Here is a 14,756-nt window from a genome sequence, read left to right as displayed (position 1 = left end):
GAGAACAGTAGACAGTTCTCTCCCTATTCTAAGAATGCCAAACCAACCAACATCTAACCCAGAAAAGGAGCCACACAGGTTGCTGGGCCAGAGGCAAAAGGTGTTCAGGCTTCTCAAACTTAGCAACTAAACAGATTCTTCTTGTTTGGGACATCTGCTTTTCTTCTCAATTGTATTTATTCAGTTAAAGTATTATCTGCTCAACTGTGGAGCCTCTAATATATTTCAAGCTCCCTATTTCTGTATGGAAAGTTAGCGTGTGAGTCCCTGACTGACTCTAACTGAACACTTGGTGTAAGAATTGGGCGCCAAGGCAACAAGAGGAAATGGAGCAGAAGGTCCTCGGTGTTTCTGCTCTTCCCCTGCCATCCTAATGCCCGCAGGTAAAGTAGCTCAGCTGCCTTTCCTATCTGCATATAAATGCATGGACCTGAAGTATAAATTATATCCTTACATGCTTGTCTAATAAAAAAAAATTGGGAAAATAGGATAATGTGCAGAAACGAGTGGGAAAAAAAAAGAGCTTTATTTCTTCCATTCTCTGAACAATCTGCTATGTATGAAAGACCCTGAAGAACGGCAATCCCCTCTCTGCCTGGAAGAGGCCCTTGCGTCCGAAGGAATGCTAGCCACACCACACCAATAATAAGCCAGGCTTGTCCTAGGTCTTAATGAGGAATAACACCAATTATTTCAAGACTTACCACTCTATGAAGCCATTTTTCATGGCTGTCACTTTTAGCAGGGTGTTAAAAGACTCTGGCCACTTACCTGAGAGTCAAAACAATCCCAGCTGATGTTAGGAAGCCACGAACCAACACACAAAGAACGCTTACACTTCGCCGTGAGCAGGGCGGCCCCACAGGGAAGGCGGGGGACTAAAGACTGTGCAGCCACAATTTACGCTGAAGCTGTTTCAGTGCGAGGAGACTCTCCCCTCCCTGCCAGAAGGTGAAGGGAGCTGATCCTACCACATACACAGCAGTTCGTGTACTTCACAAAGAGTAAAACACAAACTTAATAATCTAACATAAACTGGCCCGAGTTAACTGACTCCATCTCATTTTATTCCGGCATAGAGCTAGTGCTTGGGCAACAAGGGCATTTTGAACCCAGTTTATGGAGATTTTATAACTCTAGTGACTTGTCTAACCCAAGCACGCCCTTTGTCACCCCAAATCCTTGCCTTTTTACATAAATGACAAACTTATTTACTCTATTTCAGACATTTTATTTTTCTTATTCTAACATTAGGCTTTGATAAGTACAAAAATTCACAGGTACAAAAATTTCTGTATAGTCTTGTGGTAGTTAAAAAACCCGTGAAAACAGAATAATTTTTTAATTGGGCAGTATCTGTCTCTATACATCCAAGTTGACAGTCTTCTTGAAGTGTGGCTGTAAAAACGGTGAAAACTATTGCACTGTGATTATGTTAAACCTTTTAATGATTCTTTTTCACTTGTTTCAGGAAATCTATCTTATGACATTTACTGGATGGGTTCCTTACTTGTATTTTGCTATAGGCCAGTGTCTCTGCCTCTTCAGGGCTTCAGTGATGGCACCGTCATCTTTCCACCTCTGATGCTCTGACCATCAGAAGATTATGCCACCAGCTTCAAGAGCAAGGACAGCTGGATTTAGATTTATAGCTATTACCCCTTTCCAATGTTAAAAAAAAAGTAATGCTGAAAAATATGAATTTTTCATATTAGCATTGATTTCTCTTCCTGCAAGGATTTAATTTTCATACTCCCACAGCATACGAATTATATTTGATGAGCTTTTACTTTTTCAAAAAAAGTATTTTTAAAAATTTTTCTTGAAAAGATTACTTCTTATCCCTAGGATTCTGAGTAAAAATGACGTACGGGAACGGGGGAAATCCGAGTACATGTCCTTTTTTTTTTTTTTTTTCCTTCTATACCTAATAACCTGTTGGACACAGAGAATGGAGGTCTCCATGGTCATTGTGCATCGGTTTCAGGTACGGCCGAGATTACAAAAAGAACAAAACAAAATTCATTTGATTTAATCATAGATCATAAACAGATTGCCATGATGTCACAGGCATGAAGACCAGACAAACACTGGAAAGCCAAATCAGAAGCTGCCTCACAGCTTGGACTTTTTTTTCCTCTGCTTAATGAGAAATAAATTATCACTGCCATCGCCCTCCAAATAGCTCTCCTTTTTCTTCTGTTTGCCCCGCTTGCCGTCTCTGGGCAGCTTGTCTTCTCTTGGCTTGTGGTAATGTGATGAGTGGTGGAAGGACTTGGGACCCTTCTGGGTCTTGAAGGTGCCAGGAGAATGGAGTTTTGGGCCCCTGGGGAAGTCCTCCTCCACTTCATGAGCCCTGTCAGCCTTCCTGTGTTTCTCACGCTCTTTGCGGCTCCTGCTCGCTTCTTTTTGGGTTTCTTTCTTTTCTTGAGGCCACCTGCTGTTTCTCCACGAGGCACGGCTCTTCCTCCTGCCATGGGGGGGCCTCTTCTCTGCTGCTTCCATGTGAGGTCTCTTGAACTGCCTTGGAAAATCCCCATTTTTCTGGAGTTCTGGAAAATATAAAAGTATTTCTGCATATTCAGCAGCCAGACAGTCCACACACGGCTTACACTGGTCTGTAAATAACTCAGCAGACAGGGAAACTAGACAATGAAATATGTTAATGATACAATATTCGAAAGAGCCCTTACTAAGGTAAAACTCACCCGCTAAAAATTGTATGGTTATAGTTCTGTATTTCTGATTGCTAAAAATGGAAAATATCCAGAAATCCAAAGATATTTATTCTATTCAGTACAGTTGTACTAGGTTGAGTGATAGAGACGAAGACTAGTGAAAGCAATGAAGAAAAGTCACAACTGACCAACTCAAGTCATGGCGGGGATAAAGAAACAGCCTTTGACGATGAAGTGAAACAAGATATATCAAATGTCTCATGACATTTCAATCACCCTCTGAAGATAAAGTCTGGTCACAGTACTTATAGGTGGATGCCAAACTGGACAGGAGATTATTCCTCCAGAGCAGACATCACTGGCTTGGAGAACACACACATGTGTGTATCTCAGACATTTTGGTCCCAGATCTGGTGTTACACTTTACCAGGACTTGGCACCCTTTTACTACAAGTGTCTGACAGGCATGATTCTGATGGGGTAAGTGAGAGATGAGGTTTGAGGGATAAAAACTAACATGTCAACAAAACCTTGACAGATTAAAGAAGTGGCCAATAAAAAAATAGGGATGGGGGTGCCTGGGTGGCTCAGTTGGCTGAGAGACTGACTTTGACTCAGGTCATGATCTCACAGTTCGTGAGTTCCAGCCCCGTGTTGGGCACAGCCCGCTTCAGATCCTCTGTCCCCCTTCCTGCACCTCACCTCCCCCCTCTCAAAAATAAATAAACATTGAAAAAAAAAAAAGGATGAAATGCAAAGTAATATAAAGTTCACAAAAAGTGAACTCTAGGATACAGAGCAAAGGTAATTCCTTATAGACTTTAGCATGAAATAAATTTTTTTTTCTAAAAAAAATGTTTATTTTTGAGAGAGAGAGAGGGAGAGAGAGGGCAAGCAGGGGAGGGGCAGAAAGAAGAGGACAGGATCCAAAGTGGGTTCCACTGATGTGGGGCTCAAACTCATGAACTGTGAGATCATGATTTGTGCTGAAGTCAGATGCTCAACCGACTGAGCCACCCAGGTGCCTGAAAATTCTAATGGATCACAGAGAACCTCAAAGTAGCCACAGAGTTCCCAATATTACTACTAGTTAAAAGTGAAAACAAATGGTTTTCCTAGAATTATAAAAGTTATAACCACTCATTACAGAAAACCCGTGAAATACAAAAAGTATAAAAATAAAATAGGAGCCATAATCTTTTAATTCAGAGGGGACACTTTGGTGCATTTCTTTTCTTTTCTTTTTTAATTTAATTGCCTAATAAATATCTTTATGTACTGTAATCTCTCTCTATATATAGTTGAGATAGAGTTTATATGAAATGTAATATGGAAAATATGCAGGAGTTGAAAATAATTCCTTTTGAAAAAGACCTTAAGTCAGAGAGAGTTGGCGGTGGGATGGAGAAAGAATACCAAAAAGGCTCTAAGAGTTATAATGTATAGGTCAACTTGAGAAGTATAGAACTATTTCATCCTGAAAGCAAGAAAAGTAACTGAGTAAACCACTGTTAAACTTAGTAAACTACAGCACAAAAGAAATAGAAAAAAGTAGGCCTAAATTATAAACTAAAAGAACTTCATGTTATCAACAGTTAAGTAAAGGAATCACAGAAGGTGGCTGTGGACCCTGGAGCTCTGCTGTAATCATGGCTGGTAAGAACAGACCTCTCTGGGGAAACTCCAGGAATCACCTAGCAGGGAAGCCTTTCTTTCCATAAAAATACTAGAGACATACAAATGGAAAAAATAATTACTTGCCAAACAGAAAACTTTCAAAAAAAAGAGCCTTTAAAACCCTGCTTCCCTGTATGGATAGAAGTATTTTCAGGACATTTTCTAAAATGGTCATGATGTGAAAAAAATGTTTAGTGTGAACAGATCATAATGCAGGGTTTCTGAAGTGGGTGCCTGATTACTGGAGATCAAGAAAGTTCTGGTTTCTATGGTAATTATTTAAAAACATTTCCTGTGCTAACCAATGACACCCAAAGCAGGCAAAGACTGTGTAAAGGAAGACATTTAGGAACTACTGCAAAGGTAATCTCACAAGAATTCAACAACATACCTTTCACCTTTCGTTTTATTCTCTGTTCTCTCTCCCGAATTTCATATTTGTCATCATAGTAGTAGATGAATGGAGATGTTGGAAAGGTCTGGTTAAACATTCGTCTTTCTGTACATTCCTGCAAGTTGTTTGAAATTGTTTCAAATTATCAAATTTGAAATTAGGATGTCACAAGGGCACTGCTCAGGCAACCTTAACTGCAAGATCACAGACCACTGAGGTTAGAGACAGTCCCACATCACGGATACCCCACGCTGAGGCTCAGGATGTGGTCCTGCTGGGAGGCTCGGCCAAACCAACATCCAATCACACCCAACTGTGCTTACAGGCTTCTTTCAGGCTTGGATTTTCTTCCCTTACTTCTTTACCCATGAAACCTTTCTTTTCTTTTTTCAGTCTTCCCTGCCAAACCCCTCCCCCAGTCTGAGCTAACAGCAATGGGGGGCTGGGTCTCTACTGAACTTGCTCTGTTCCTCTTTTAAAGACTTTATTTGGCCTTATGTTGTGTTAGACCTTTGCTTATCTGTCTCTTCCAACAGCCTTCCATCAAGTGCTTCTCCTTTCACATTTACACCCTAAATGCGAGTGTAAATTCTTAGCTCTTTGCTCTTTTCCCTTCACCCAAATGGTTTGCAAGCTTATTTTAACCCAATACTGCTAACAAGGGCAGTGATCCTTATGGTGGGGAGCAGGATGGTGGTGGTGGGTTAGGTCTGGTTTGAAAATGCTCCTAGGTAATTCCAAAATACCCCCAAAGAATCCTCTCTTCTCTTTCCTTGCCCCGCTCAAGAGATCACTCCTCTCACTCATTTCTCTAGGTCGGCTCCCCACCTGCATGACTCTGGCTTTTGTACCTCTGCTAGTTTCCAAATCCACATTGTTGGCCTGAGCCACATCCAATAGAATAGGCTTTATTTATCATGATCTGTTGACATATATCCATTCAGCATGTCTGAGACCAACTTTTCTTTTCTTTGAAAGAGGTTTCCCTTTGGAACTTCCCCATTTCTGTCCTCTGCCATCTTGCCTAAAATGTATTTTATAAATGTCTAATTCTTCTTAGCTAGGAATTGAAGAAAATTAGAACACCTCTTAGGAAGAAAGTATGTGAAATAGCCACATAAAATTTAGCTGACTTATCCTAACATTGGCAAATATACTTGACTTGTAATTCTAAGATACCTGACTGAGCTGGCAGCCACACACTTAGTAAGAGCATGATTTGCAGATTATGAATCATTCTAAATATACATTTAAGTATTGGAAATAAAGTAATGTCAATCTGTACCTACTATTGGACTTTATCAAATCACATTTTACCTTAATTTATTTGTTTTTGCTCCAAGAACTGAAACATTAATAATACAATTGAAATCCTCCGTGTAATCCTCTTTCCCATTCCTCATTTGTCTCCTTCCCTTTCCAGAAGTTGCCACTGTCTTAAAGTTGGTTCCTGCCATTCTCATACATTTTATACTCTTACTACTACTAATGACTATTCTAATAAACAACAGTGTTAAATTTGAAGCATTCAGACTTCATAAAAATGGTATCATTCTATAAATATTTTGAAGTGGCTTTAGGTTATAATAGCTTCACAGAATAAATTGGGTAGTGTTCTCTTGGATGATCTGTTTCTGAATAAAGGTTTGGTAAAACCTGACAATAAAACTATCTGGATCTGATATATTTCAGGGGAGAATTCTGATTACTAACTTAATTTTTTTAGTGGTATTGGTTCATGTAGGCTTGTTCTTCATTTTGGTTAATATTTTTTTCTAGAGAATTATTTATCTGTATTTTCAGACTTAATTTTGAACTTTATTAAATGCAAAGCTTATTTAAAATTTGTATTCTCCTATAATTAAAACTTACTGTATTTTAAGTTATTTACACTTTTTATTCACTATTTGTATCTTTTTTTTTCTTTGAGTAGTTTTTCTGAAGTCTTTTCTTTTGGAAAAAAATATGTTTTTAATTTTTTAAAAATGTTTTTGTTTATTTTGGAGACAGAGATAGAGCATGATCAGGGGAGGGGCAGAGAGAGAGGGAGACACAGAATCCGAAGCAGGCTCCAGGCTCTGAGCTGTCAGCACAGAACCTGATGCAGGGCTCAAACTCATGGACTGTGAGATCATGACCTGAGCTGAAGTTGGATGTTTAACAAACTGAGCTACTCAGGCACCCCTAAAAATGAAAATGTTTTTAAAGAACTAGCTTTTGGTTTTGTTGATGCTATTAATTTTGTTTTCTATTTCAATAATTTTGGTTCTTATCTTTATTATTTCCTTCTTCCAACTATCTTTAGATATACTGTGTTGTTGACTTTCAGGATCTTTTTGGAATTTTTTGGATCCTGAAGTTATAAGGCAAACCTATATGGTAGCCTAGAGAATTACATACATACATACATACATACATACATACATATGTATTTCTTTATTTAGGCTTCATGCCAAGCATGGAGCCCAACGTGGGTCTTGAAAGCATGATCCTGAGATCAAGACCTGAGCTGGGATCAAGAGTTGGACATTTAGCTGGCTGAACCATTCAGGTGCCCAAGAATTACTTTTAGAAATCACTATCCATGGTGGCTCTAAGTTTCCAGAAGAAAGGGCACCCATAAAAGATTTGGGTCTAAGATTCTGCTATAGTTTGAATGTTTGTGCCCATCCCTCCCAACCCCCAACCAGAATTCATCCCCAAGATGATGGTAGTAGGAGGTGGAGTCTTTGGGTAGTGATTTGGCCACAAGAACGGAGCTCTGATGAATGGGATTAATGTTCTTATAAAAGAGACCCTCACAGAGCTCCCTAGCCTCTTCTACCGTGTAAGGACATAGCATGAAAGTACCATCTATTAAAAACAGCCCCTCGGGGTGCCTGGGTGGATCAGTCGGTTGGTTAAGCATCTGACTTCAGCTCAGGTCATGATCTCATGGTCCATGACTTCGAGCCCTGCATCAGGCTCTGTGCTGACAGCTTGGAGCCTGGAGCCTGTTTCAGATTCTGTGTCTCCCTCTCTTTCTTTCTCTGCCCCTCCACTGCTTGCACTCTCTCTCTCAAAAATAAATAAGCATTAAAAAAGAAGAAGAAGAAGAAGAAGAAGAAGAAGAAGAAGAAGAAAAAAAAAAAAAAAGAAGCAGCAGCAGCAGCAGCAGCAGCAGGAGCAGCAGCCCCTCATCAGACATCAATTCTACTGGCACCATGACTTTGGGCTTCCCAGCCTCTAGAACCTAAGAAATAAATTTCTACTGTTTATAAACCACATAGTCTATGGTAGCTTGTTTACAGCAGCCTAAATGGACTAAGAGAGATTCTAACCATAAAACATTAAGAGCAAATTGCAATTACAAAGAGGTACTAAAGATCTTGATACACTCCCAGCACCCACTCATACTTTCACATGCTCTTGGAGTAGTCTCTCTGTAGAGTGACTACTGTTTTCTATGGTAGTTTGTAGTTTGCCTGATATGAAGCTGCTTAGGACTGTCCCTGCCTCTCCAACTACATGATGAGTGAGGTTAGGGAAGGGCGATGCCACATTCACCTCAGAATACCTTTTATACGAAGAGGCTGTTCAGTAACATCTATAGAGCTGTATTTCTGCAAATGAAGGGGAGGGGTCCTCAGACATCTTTAATCATCTGCACAGTGTTCTATTGGGATCCTGTACAGTCTAGACTGGCGTGGCTATACAGAGCCATACAATACGATAAATATTTTCCAAAGCTAAATGTAAATTATGTTTTGATTATCCACATCGCTGGTCCCCTCCATTAGCACACACAATTGATAGTTGGCTATATAATTTATCTACTATTCTGGATTAGCCACACCACTGATCTTCTTCATTAGTGTGGATGATCTAGAATTCTTCATCTATGGCAGCGATGAGGCTGCCAAATTTGCTTTATTGTAAATTAAAAACTATCTAAATCTAGATTTCTGGGATAAATTCCAAATGTTTTTAATATATTTCCTATCTACATTAACAGGACTGACTAGTAAGCAATATGTGTCCAACTATAATTGTTTTTCTTTAATTGAACAAACATAAATGGAAAATTACACCCTTTTGCTTTAAAGAGGTCAGCAAGCATAAATTGTACATCTGTGTGATCTGCGTGGCAGTGGAATACTCATGGGAATAGGTTTCCTAAACAGTGTTGGCAACATCTGGATTTTGGCAACGAGGTGGAATGCACAAAGCAGGAAAAGATCTAGAGCTGGGAATTTTGTAAGAAAAAGTATTCTTTAACAAAGTTTTTAATGTGCATTCTATGAAAATGGAGTATGGGTCTCTCCATCCATGTCACCATACTATGGATTTGTTCACATTGGAAACAGCATCCAAGTGTCAGTATTGAGAAATCTCCCCGTACAACTTCTTTGCTTTGGAGATAAAGAAACTGAAGACCGGAGTGCGTTGTTCAAGTCACATGGTGAAGTCAGTAGCAGAGCAAAAGCCAGACCTGAGGATCAGAACTTCATCCTAGCTTTCATGTTGTAATCCTTCATTCCATGGTCCTGCTGCCCCAACGTGGAAGAAAAATTTCACCTGTTGGTGAACTGTGTTGTGTCTCTCCCTTTGCTGCAGAGGTCCAGCCCCAAGGTCTGCGTGAGGTGCCACAGTCAGAATTCAAGGTGGGACTCCCATGAGTCACAAAACGCAGCACTACCCCTCCCCTTCCCACTGCTCACAGCCCTCCTATTTTGAGGACTCTCTACCCCCGAATGCTTTCTACCTCCTGTCATCAGATCACATTTGATTTTAGTTTATTTTGGCTTCTAAGCTGTTAGAAGCCTACCAGGAGACTAGGAATGTATTTCTCCATACAGATTTTCTACTTTTTGTGCCACTGCCCTTCTTCCTCTGCCTCAGGATTCCCAGAATGCAGGAGAGCTTGCAGTCTATTCTCATCGCATCCTGTCTCTGGGATGCGCTGCTGCTGTTTCTTACTTAATGAGACAACTGGCTAGGAGACTCCCTCCCATCTCACAGCAACAAATTCCTTCTGCTTTCACACTCTTGCACCTAAAACACACACAGTTTGGCCCTTTTAGCTGGGGCTGGGAATATGCAGCTTGGATAGGGAATCTGGACGTCTGTGGGGGCAGACAGGCTAGTCAATGATACAGTATCTCTGTCTTTCCACTAGTGTCAGGGTTTATATGTGAGTGATGAAGATTTAAGTGAACACAGTATCAGGGAAAGCTGGAGATACCGGAGAACTACATAGAAAATCTCCAATCATGATTTTGGCTGTGTCAAAGTAATAGCAAACATAAGAACTCATGAGAAGTGTAACCATTTTGGTGACTACTTTTATTCCTCTGATTGACTGTATGAGGCTTTTATTTGTTTTAGCCTAACTTGTTCATGTATATTTAAAACAATTAGAAGAACGTGCTCTGACAGATCTCTCTGGCAGGGATGGGAAAAGCAAATCAGCTGAAAATACATTAAGTCTTACTTTAGGATATTAGTTTATTAAAAAGGTAAGCATTCAGAATTACATTTTTTTTTTTTTAGTTCATCTTTCAGCAACCACTCCCAGAACAACAGAATGTGTTATGCCCAAATGCTACTCAAACTTACGTGTCCATAATGGCCTTCTTGCCCACAGTTGTAGCAATACACTAAGGCCGATTGTCCAGAAGGGGTCTTCGGCTTTTTGGGTGGTCCAGGTTTGGTCTGCAACATGAATATTTGTGAGCGTTTATTAAATGTTAGAAGAAAATTAAAACCTGATTCTTTCCCAAAGAGCTCTTTTTAGGTAAGAGATCCTTTAGAAATACTGCCTCCTAGAGTTTAGGACCTCACATCCAGATGATTCTCTGTGTTAAAGTATACAACATGTCAATTCTTTTCCACTTCACGTCAATATGTGCTTTCCTCTTCTTCGCTCCTCATTCCATTAGGCGTTGTGCCCAGTACTGTGTTAGGTATTAGGTATCTCAGAGAGAGAAGCTTAACAGGCTAGTAGAACATGAAAGACATCTAAACAGATGATGACAGAAGATGTAAGCAAAGTGAGGAACACGTACAAGGTTTTAATGGAGTGGCAAAGGGGACCCATCACTGGGACGGGGTGGAAGGAGTCAGGGAATGCTTACAAAACTTACATTTACTTTTAAAGAATTAGGTGTACGTCAAATGGGAAATCCTAGGAAGAGGGGTTAGCATGAACAATGCATGAAGCAAAGAAAGCATACATGCTGACAAAGTATAACATGCATAGCCAGGTAGACTGAAAAATGAGGCTGGAGAAAGCAGGGCAAAAGAAGGGAGGGCCTTAAAGTCATCTTAAAGAACTTGGGGTTTGGGGCGCCTGGGTGGCGCAGTCGGTTGGGCGTCCGACTTCAGCCAGGTCACGATCTTGCGGTCCGTGAGTTCGAGCCCCGCGTCAGGCTCTGGGCTGATGGCTCAGAGCCTGGAGCCTGTTTCCGATTCTGTGTCTCCCTCTCTCTCTGCCCCTCCCCCGTTCATGCTCTGTCTCTCTCTGTCCCAAAAATGAATAAACGTTGAAAAAAAAAAAAATTTAAAAAAAAAGAACTTGGGGTTTATCTGGGCTTTTCCATTTTAAGTGTTGTTTTAAATATGGGAGCAGAGTAGTTAGAATTTTATTTTGGAAAAACCATTTTGGCTTGTAGTTGTAGAGGGCGTGAATATGAACAGAAGGTTAGATGCAGTGAAAAAGGTGGCTGTTAGGAAATCAATGAGGTGACGAGGGTCTACACTACAAGAGTAACAAGGATAGGAAAAAGGGAATCGATTTGGCTAATACATGAGGGGAAAAAACTGGTATCACTGAACATTGAAAAGATATGAGGAATAAAGGAAAGGAGAAATTACGATGCTTTTCAGGTTTCTAAGTTGGGTGCCAACAACTGCTTCAGAAACAGTAGGAAATTAGAGGGAAAGATGATGAAGTCTAACTTGGATGCTGTGTATTTAGGTGATGTCCATTAGGCAGTTGTCTCTGTAAGATTAAAGCTGAGGGAACAAGTGTGAGCTGAAGATTAGCTCTGAATGAAATCTACCGTATAATAGTGGAGGCTAAAATGACCCGAGTGGACAGCATCGCCGTACCCAATATGAACAGTGGTGAGCTCAGGATGGAACCCTGGGCATAACATTTAAGGGGCAGACAGAGGAACCTGGGAAAGGGACAGAGAAGGAAAGGCTGAAGGATGCAGAATCACAGGAGAATATAGTCATAGACCTTAGAGAGTAGTTTCAAGAAGGGTGAACTGATCTGCAATGGAAAAAACAGCAGAGGCTTAGTGAGATTAGAACTGAGAAGCATCTGTTAGATTTGGCAATTGTTCATGGATAACCTTAGTATGAGAATTTTGGAATTGGTAGAAAGGTAATAAAGAGCAGAAGGCAACAGGTTGAAGAGTGAAGAGATGAATACAAAGGTGATAAAACCATAAAGAATGAGAAAATGATTCCCCACAGAAGCCAGGATAGTAGTTACTTCCAGTGGGGAGAAAATGCACAGAAGGTTTTGGGGTAGCTGCAATTTTCTATTTCTTGAACACAGTGGTGTTATATAACTTAAGTGTGTGTGATGTAACTATGCATTTTTCAATATGTATGTTACATTGGACAGTAAGAAATATTTTAAAAAATTGAACAGAAGCGGAAAAAAAGGGGATGGCAGGTATGTATTATTTTGAGAAACATGAATAACAAGGGGCAGAATAAGGTCGAGCAACATCTAGGAAGGGGATTTGGTAGAGTTTGCTATTAGAATGAGAAAGAGATCTGAACGTGTGAGGAAGCTAGTAGAGAGGGAGGTGGTGAAAACAGGAGAGAAGGGAGAAGACAGAGCTAAACCCCTGAGGTGGCAGGGGCTTTAAACAGAAGGAGAAAAACCTAATAGCCCTCCCACTCCTTTTTTTTTTTTTTTTTTTTTTTTTTGTAGATTGGAAGAAAGAGGTGAGAATGGGAATGAAATTGGATAAGTTTATTTCTTATTTATTTTTTAAAGTGAGCTCTATGCCCAACGTGGGGCTCGAACTCATGAACCTGAGATCAAGAGCAGCACACTCCCGCAACTGAGCCAGCCAGGCACCCTACTTATGTTCTTTATTGGGATGCTATAACAAACAGTGCTGGTGTGCCAACTAATTTCATTATTACTGTTTAATGTGGCAAACAGGTGGCTTGTGGAGGTTTTATGTTATTGACATGGGAAAATAATCTATAGGCTATAAAAATCTTCTTCAACTTTACTTTTAGTTTGTTTCCTAAAATGGAAAACTGGAGGGTAACAGTAGCCTAAAAGATCTTTTCTATTGAAAATGACTACAAATGCTACACAAAATAGAATTTACAATTTCAGCTATTGTCAACTGGGATATGATAACTAACAAAGGTCTTATATTCTCCAATAAAAGAATGTGGTTCATGAATTAAGACAAGCTAAAAGTCGTCAAGCATAGTTTTGACAGGTATGCATACAAGCATGTACCACTCACTCACTCACTCACTGCAGTGGCTCATAAATTTGTTCAGGTATAGAGCGCCAGGAAGACATGAAATTATTAAGCAGAAATTATTTTTCCATCTTTGTGTTACTTGATGTGACACAAAATTGCAACCATGAGTATATATGTGGTTTAAGAGAAAGAAATCAAAGCAAGAGATGTGTCATGGATGTGAAGGCAGAACACATAATGTTTTGAGGAAGAAGTTGTCAAAAGCTACTGGTGGGTTAAATAAGATAAAGACTATGAAATCCACTGGATTAGCAATCAGGAAGTTGCTGGAGACTAGAAACCGTTGTGAGCAGTTTATTTGAGGGGTAGAGATACAAGCCAGACTGTAACGGGTTTATTGTTAAGTAGAAAGAACTGAAGAACAGAACACTGACGACTTTTTCAAGATACCAGGTTGTGAATAAGAGAAGGGAAGGGGACAAGTAGAGCAGAACAAGTTCAAGGACGCCTCCATCAGTGATGTTTACCAGAGTGCTGGGTACATGGCATAAGCATATACAAGCATTCTTTCATTAATTTATTCAAAAAATAATTGAGTGCCTAATATATGCCAGATATCTTAGAATAGATTAGGTAACTGAGAAGTCAGACAAAAATCCCTGCTCACATCTCCCACGTTGGAAGACAGATAAACCAACAAAACACACACACACACACACACACACACACACACAATCGGGTAGTAATAAATGGCACGCAGGCAATTAAAATAGAGTTAAAGGAATGAAAGTCATTGGTGGTGACTTAAATTGCATTTTAGAGAAACTCTCACTGGGATGGTCATTTCTTGTGATAAAAATACCCCCAAGTATGCAATGACTGGGGAACAGCATTCTAGGCCTCAGGCACGGGGACAGGGAATGCAAATCTCGGAGATGCGGGTCAATTTGCCATATTTGAATATCAGAGAAATATCTGTAAATTTGGAAGTGTAGTAGGTGAAGGAAGCGTGGGAGAAGAGGAGGTTCTAAAGATGGAGAGGGACTAGATCGCTTAGGGCTTATCATTCAGAATGGAGAGCACTGGATTTGAGTGGCATGAAAATCCACTCTAAGGCTAATGGTAGGTGCTCAAAAATTAGTCGGTGACTGTAGGCAGAGACTATCACCGATGATACACAGAATTATCCACCCGCCAAATAATAAACATTCTCTGAAAGACTTATGTTTATAATTTTTCAATGTTTTTTTGTGCAAATATATGGTAATTTACTGCTGAGGCAAGATTTCTAGATTCATTGAAGAAAGGAAAATATGCTCACTATGTTTATTCTGCTGGAATAAGAAATTCCATTGGCTCAAATCCTATGAAAAAGGACAAGATGAATCAGGCAGTAATGATTGGGGAGGGAGGGCACAGAAAGAACCAGAACAAGATGGATATCCAGACACTAGAACTTTGGTATGGATGCAAATAGGGATTTCCTCACAGGAGAACCAATGGTGTCCCCATGGCACTGCTGGCTTTTCCTCAGGAATACAGAACACAGGAAAGCCA

General features: G+C 40.0%; 1 protein-coding gene across 4 annotated transcripts in view; it reads right to left on the bottom strand.

Moving 5' to 3' along the window:
* Positions 1 to 1,056: 1,056 nt before the first annotated feature.
* ZCCHC7 (zinc finger CCHC-type containing 7) overlaps positions 1,057 to 14,756 on the bottom strand; it is a 253,904-nt gene continuing 240,204 nt past the window's right edge. For all 4 annotated transcript variants that reach the window (XM_047066376.1, XM_047066380.1, XM_047066386.1 and 1 more), the window contains 3 exons: positions 10,348 to 10,443; positions 4,747 to 4,864; positions 1,057 to 2,552 (listed from right to left, as the gene is read on the bottom strand). In XM_047066376.1, coding sequence (XP_046922332.1) covers positions 2,116 to 2,552; positions 4,747 to 4,864; positions 10,348 to 10,443 — 651 coding nt within the window. In that variant the 3' untranslated portion in view covers positions 1,057 to 2,115. The remainder of the gene's footprint in view (positions 2,553 to 4,746; positions 4,865 to 10,347; positions 10,444 to 14,756) is intronic.

This window comes from Lynx rufus, unplaced genomic scaffold, assembly GCF_022079265.1.
Source record: "Lynx rufus isolate CCGP_SWC_20201006 ecotype Redwood Valley unplaced genomic scaffold, mLynRuf1.p SCAF_10, whole genome shotgun sequence".
Classification (NCBI taxonomy): Eukaryota; Metazoa; Chordata; class Mammalia; order Carnivora; family Felidae; genus Lynx; species Lynx rufus.
This window is presented reverse-complemented; position numbering and strand designations above follow the sequence as displayed.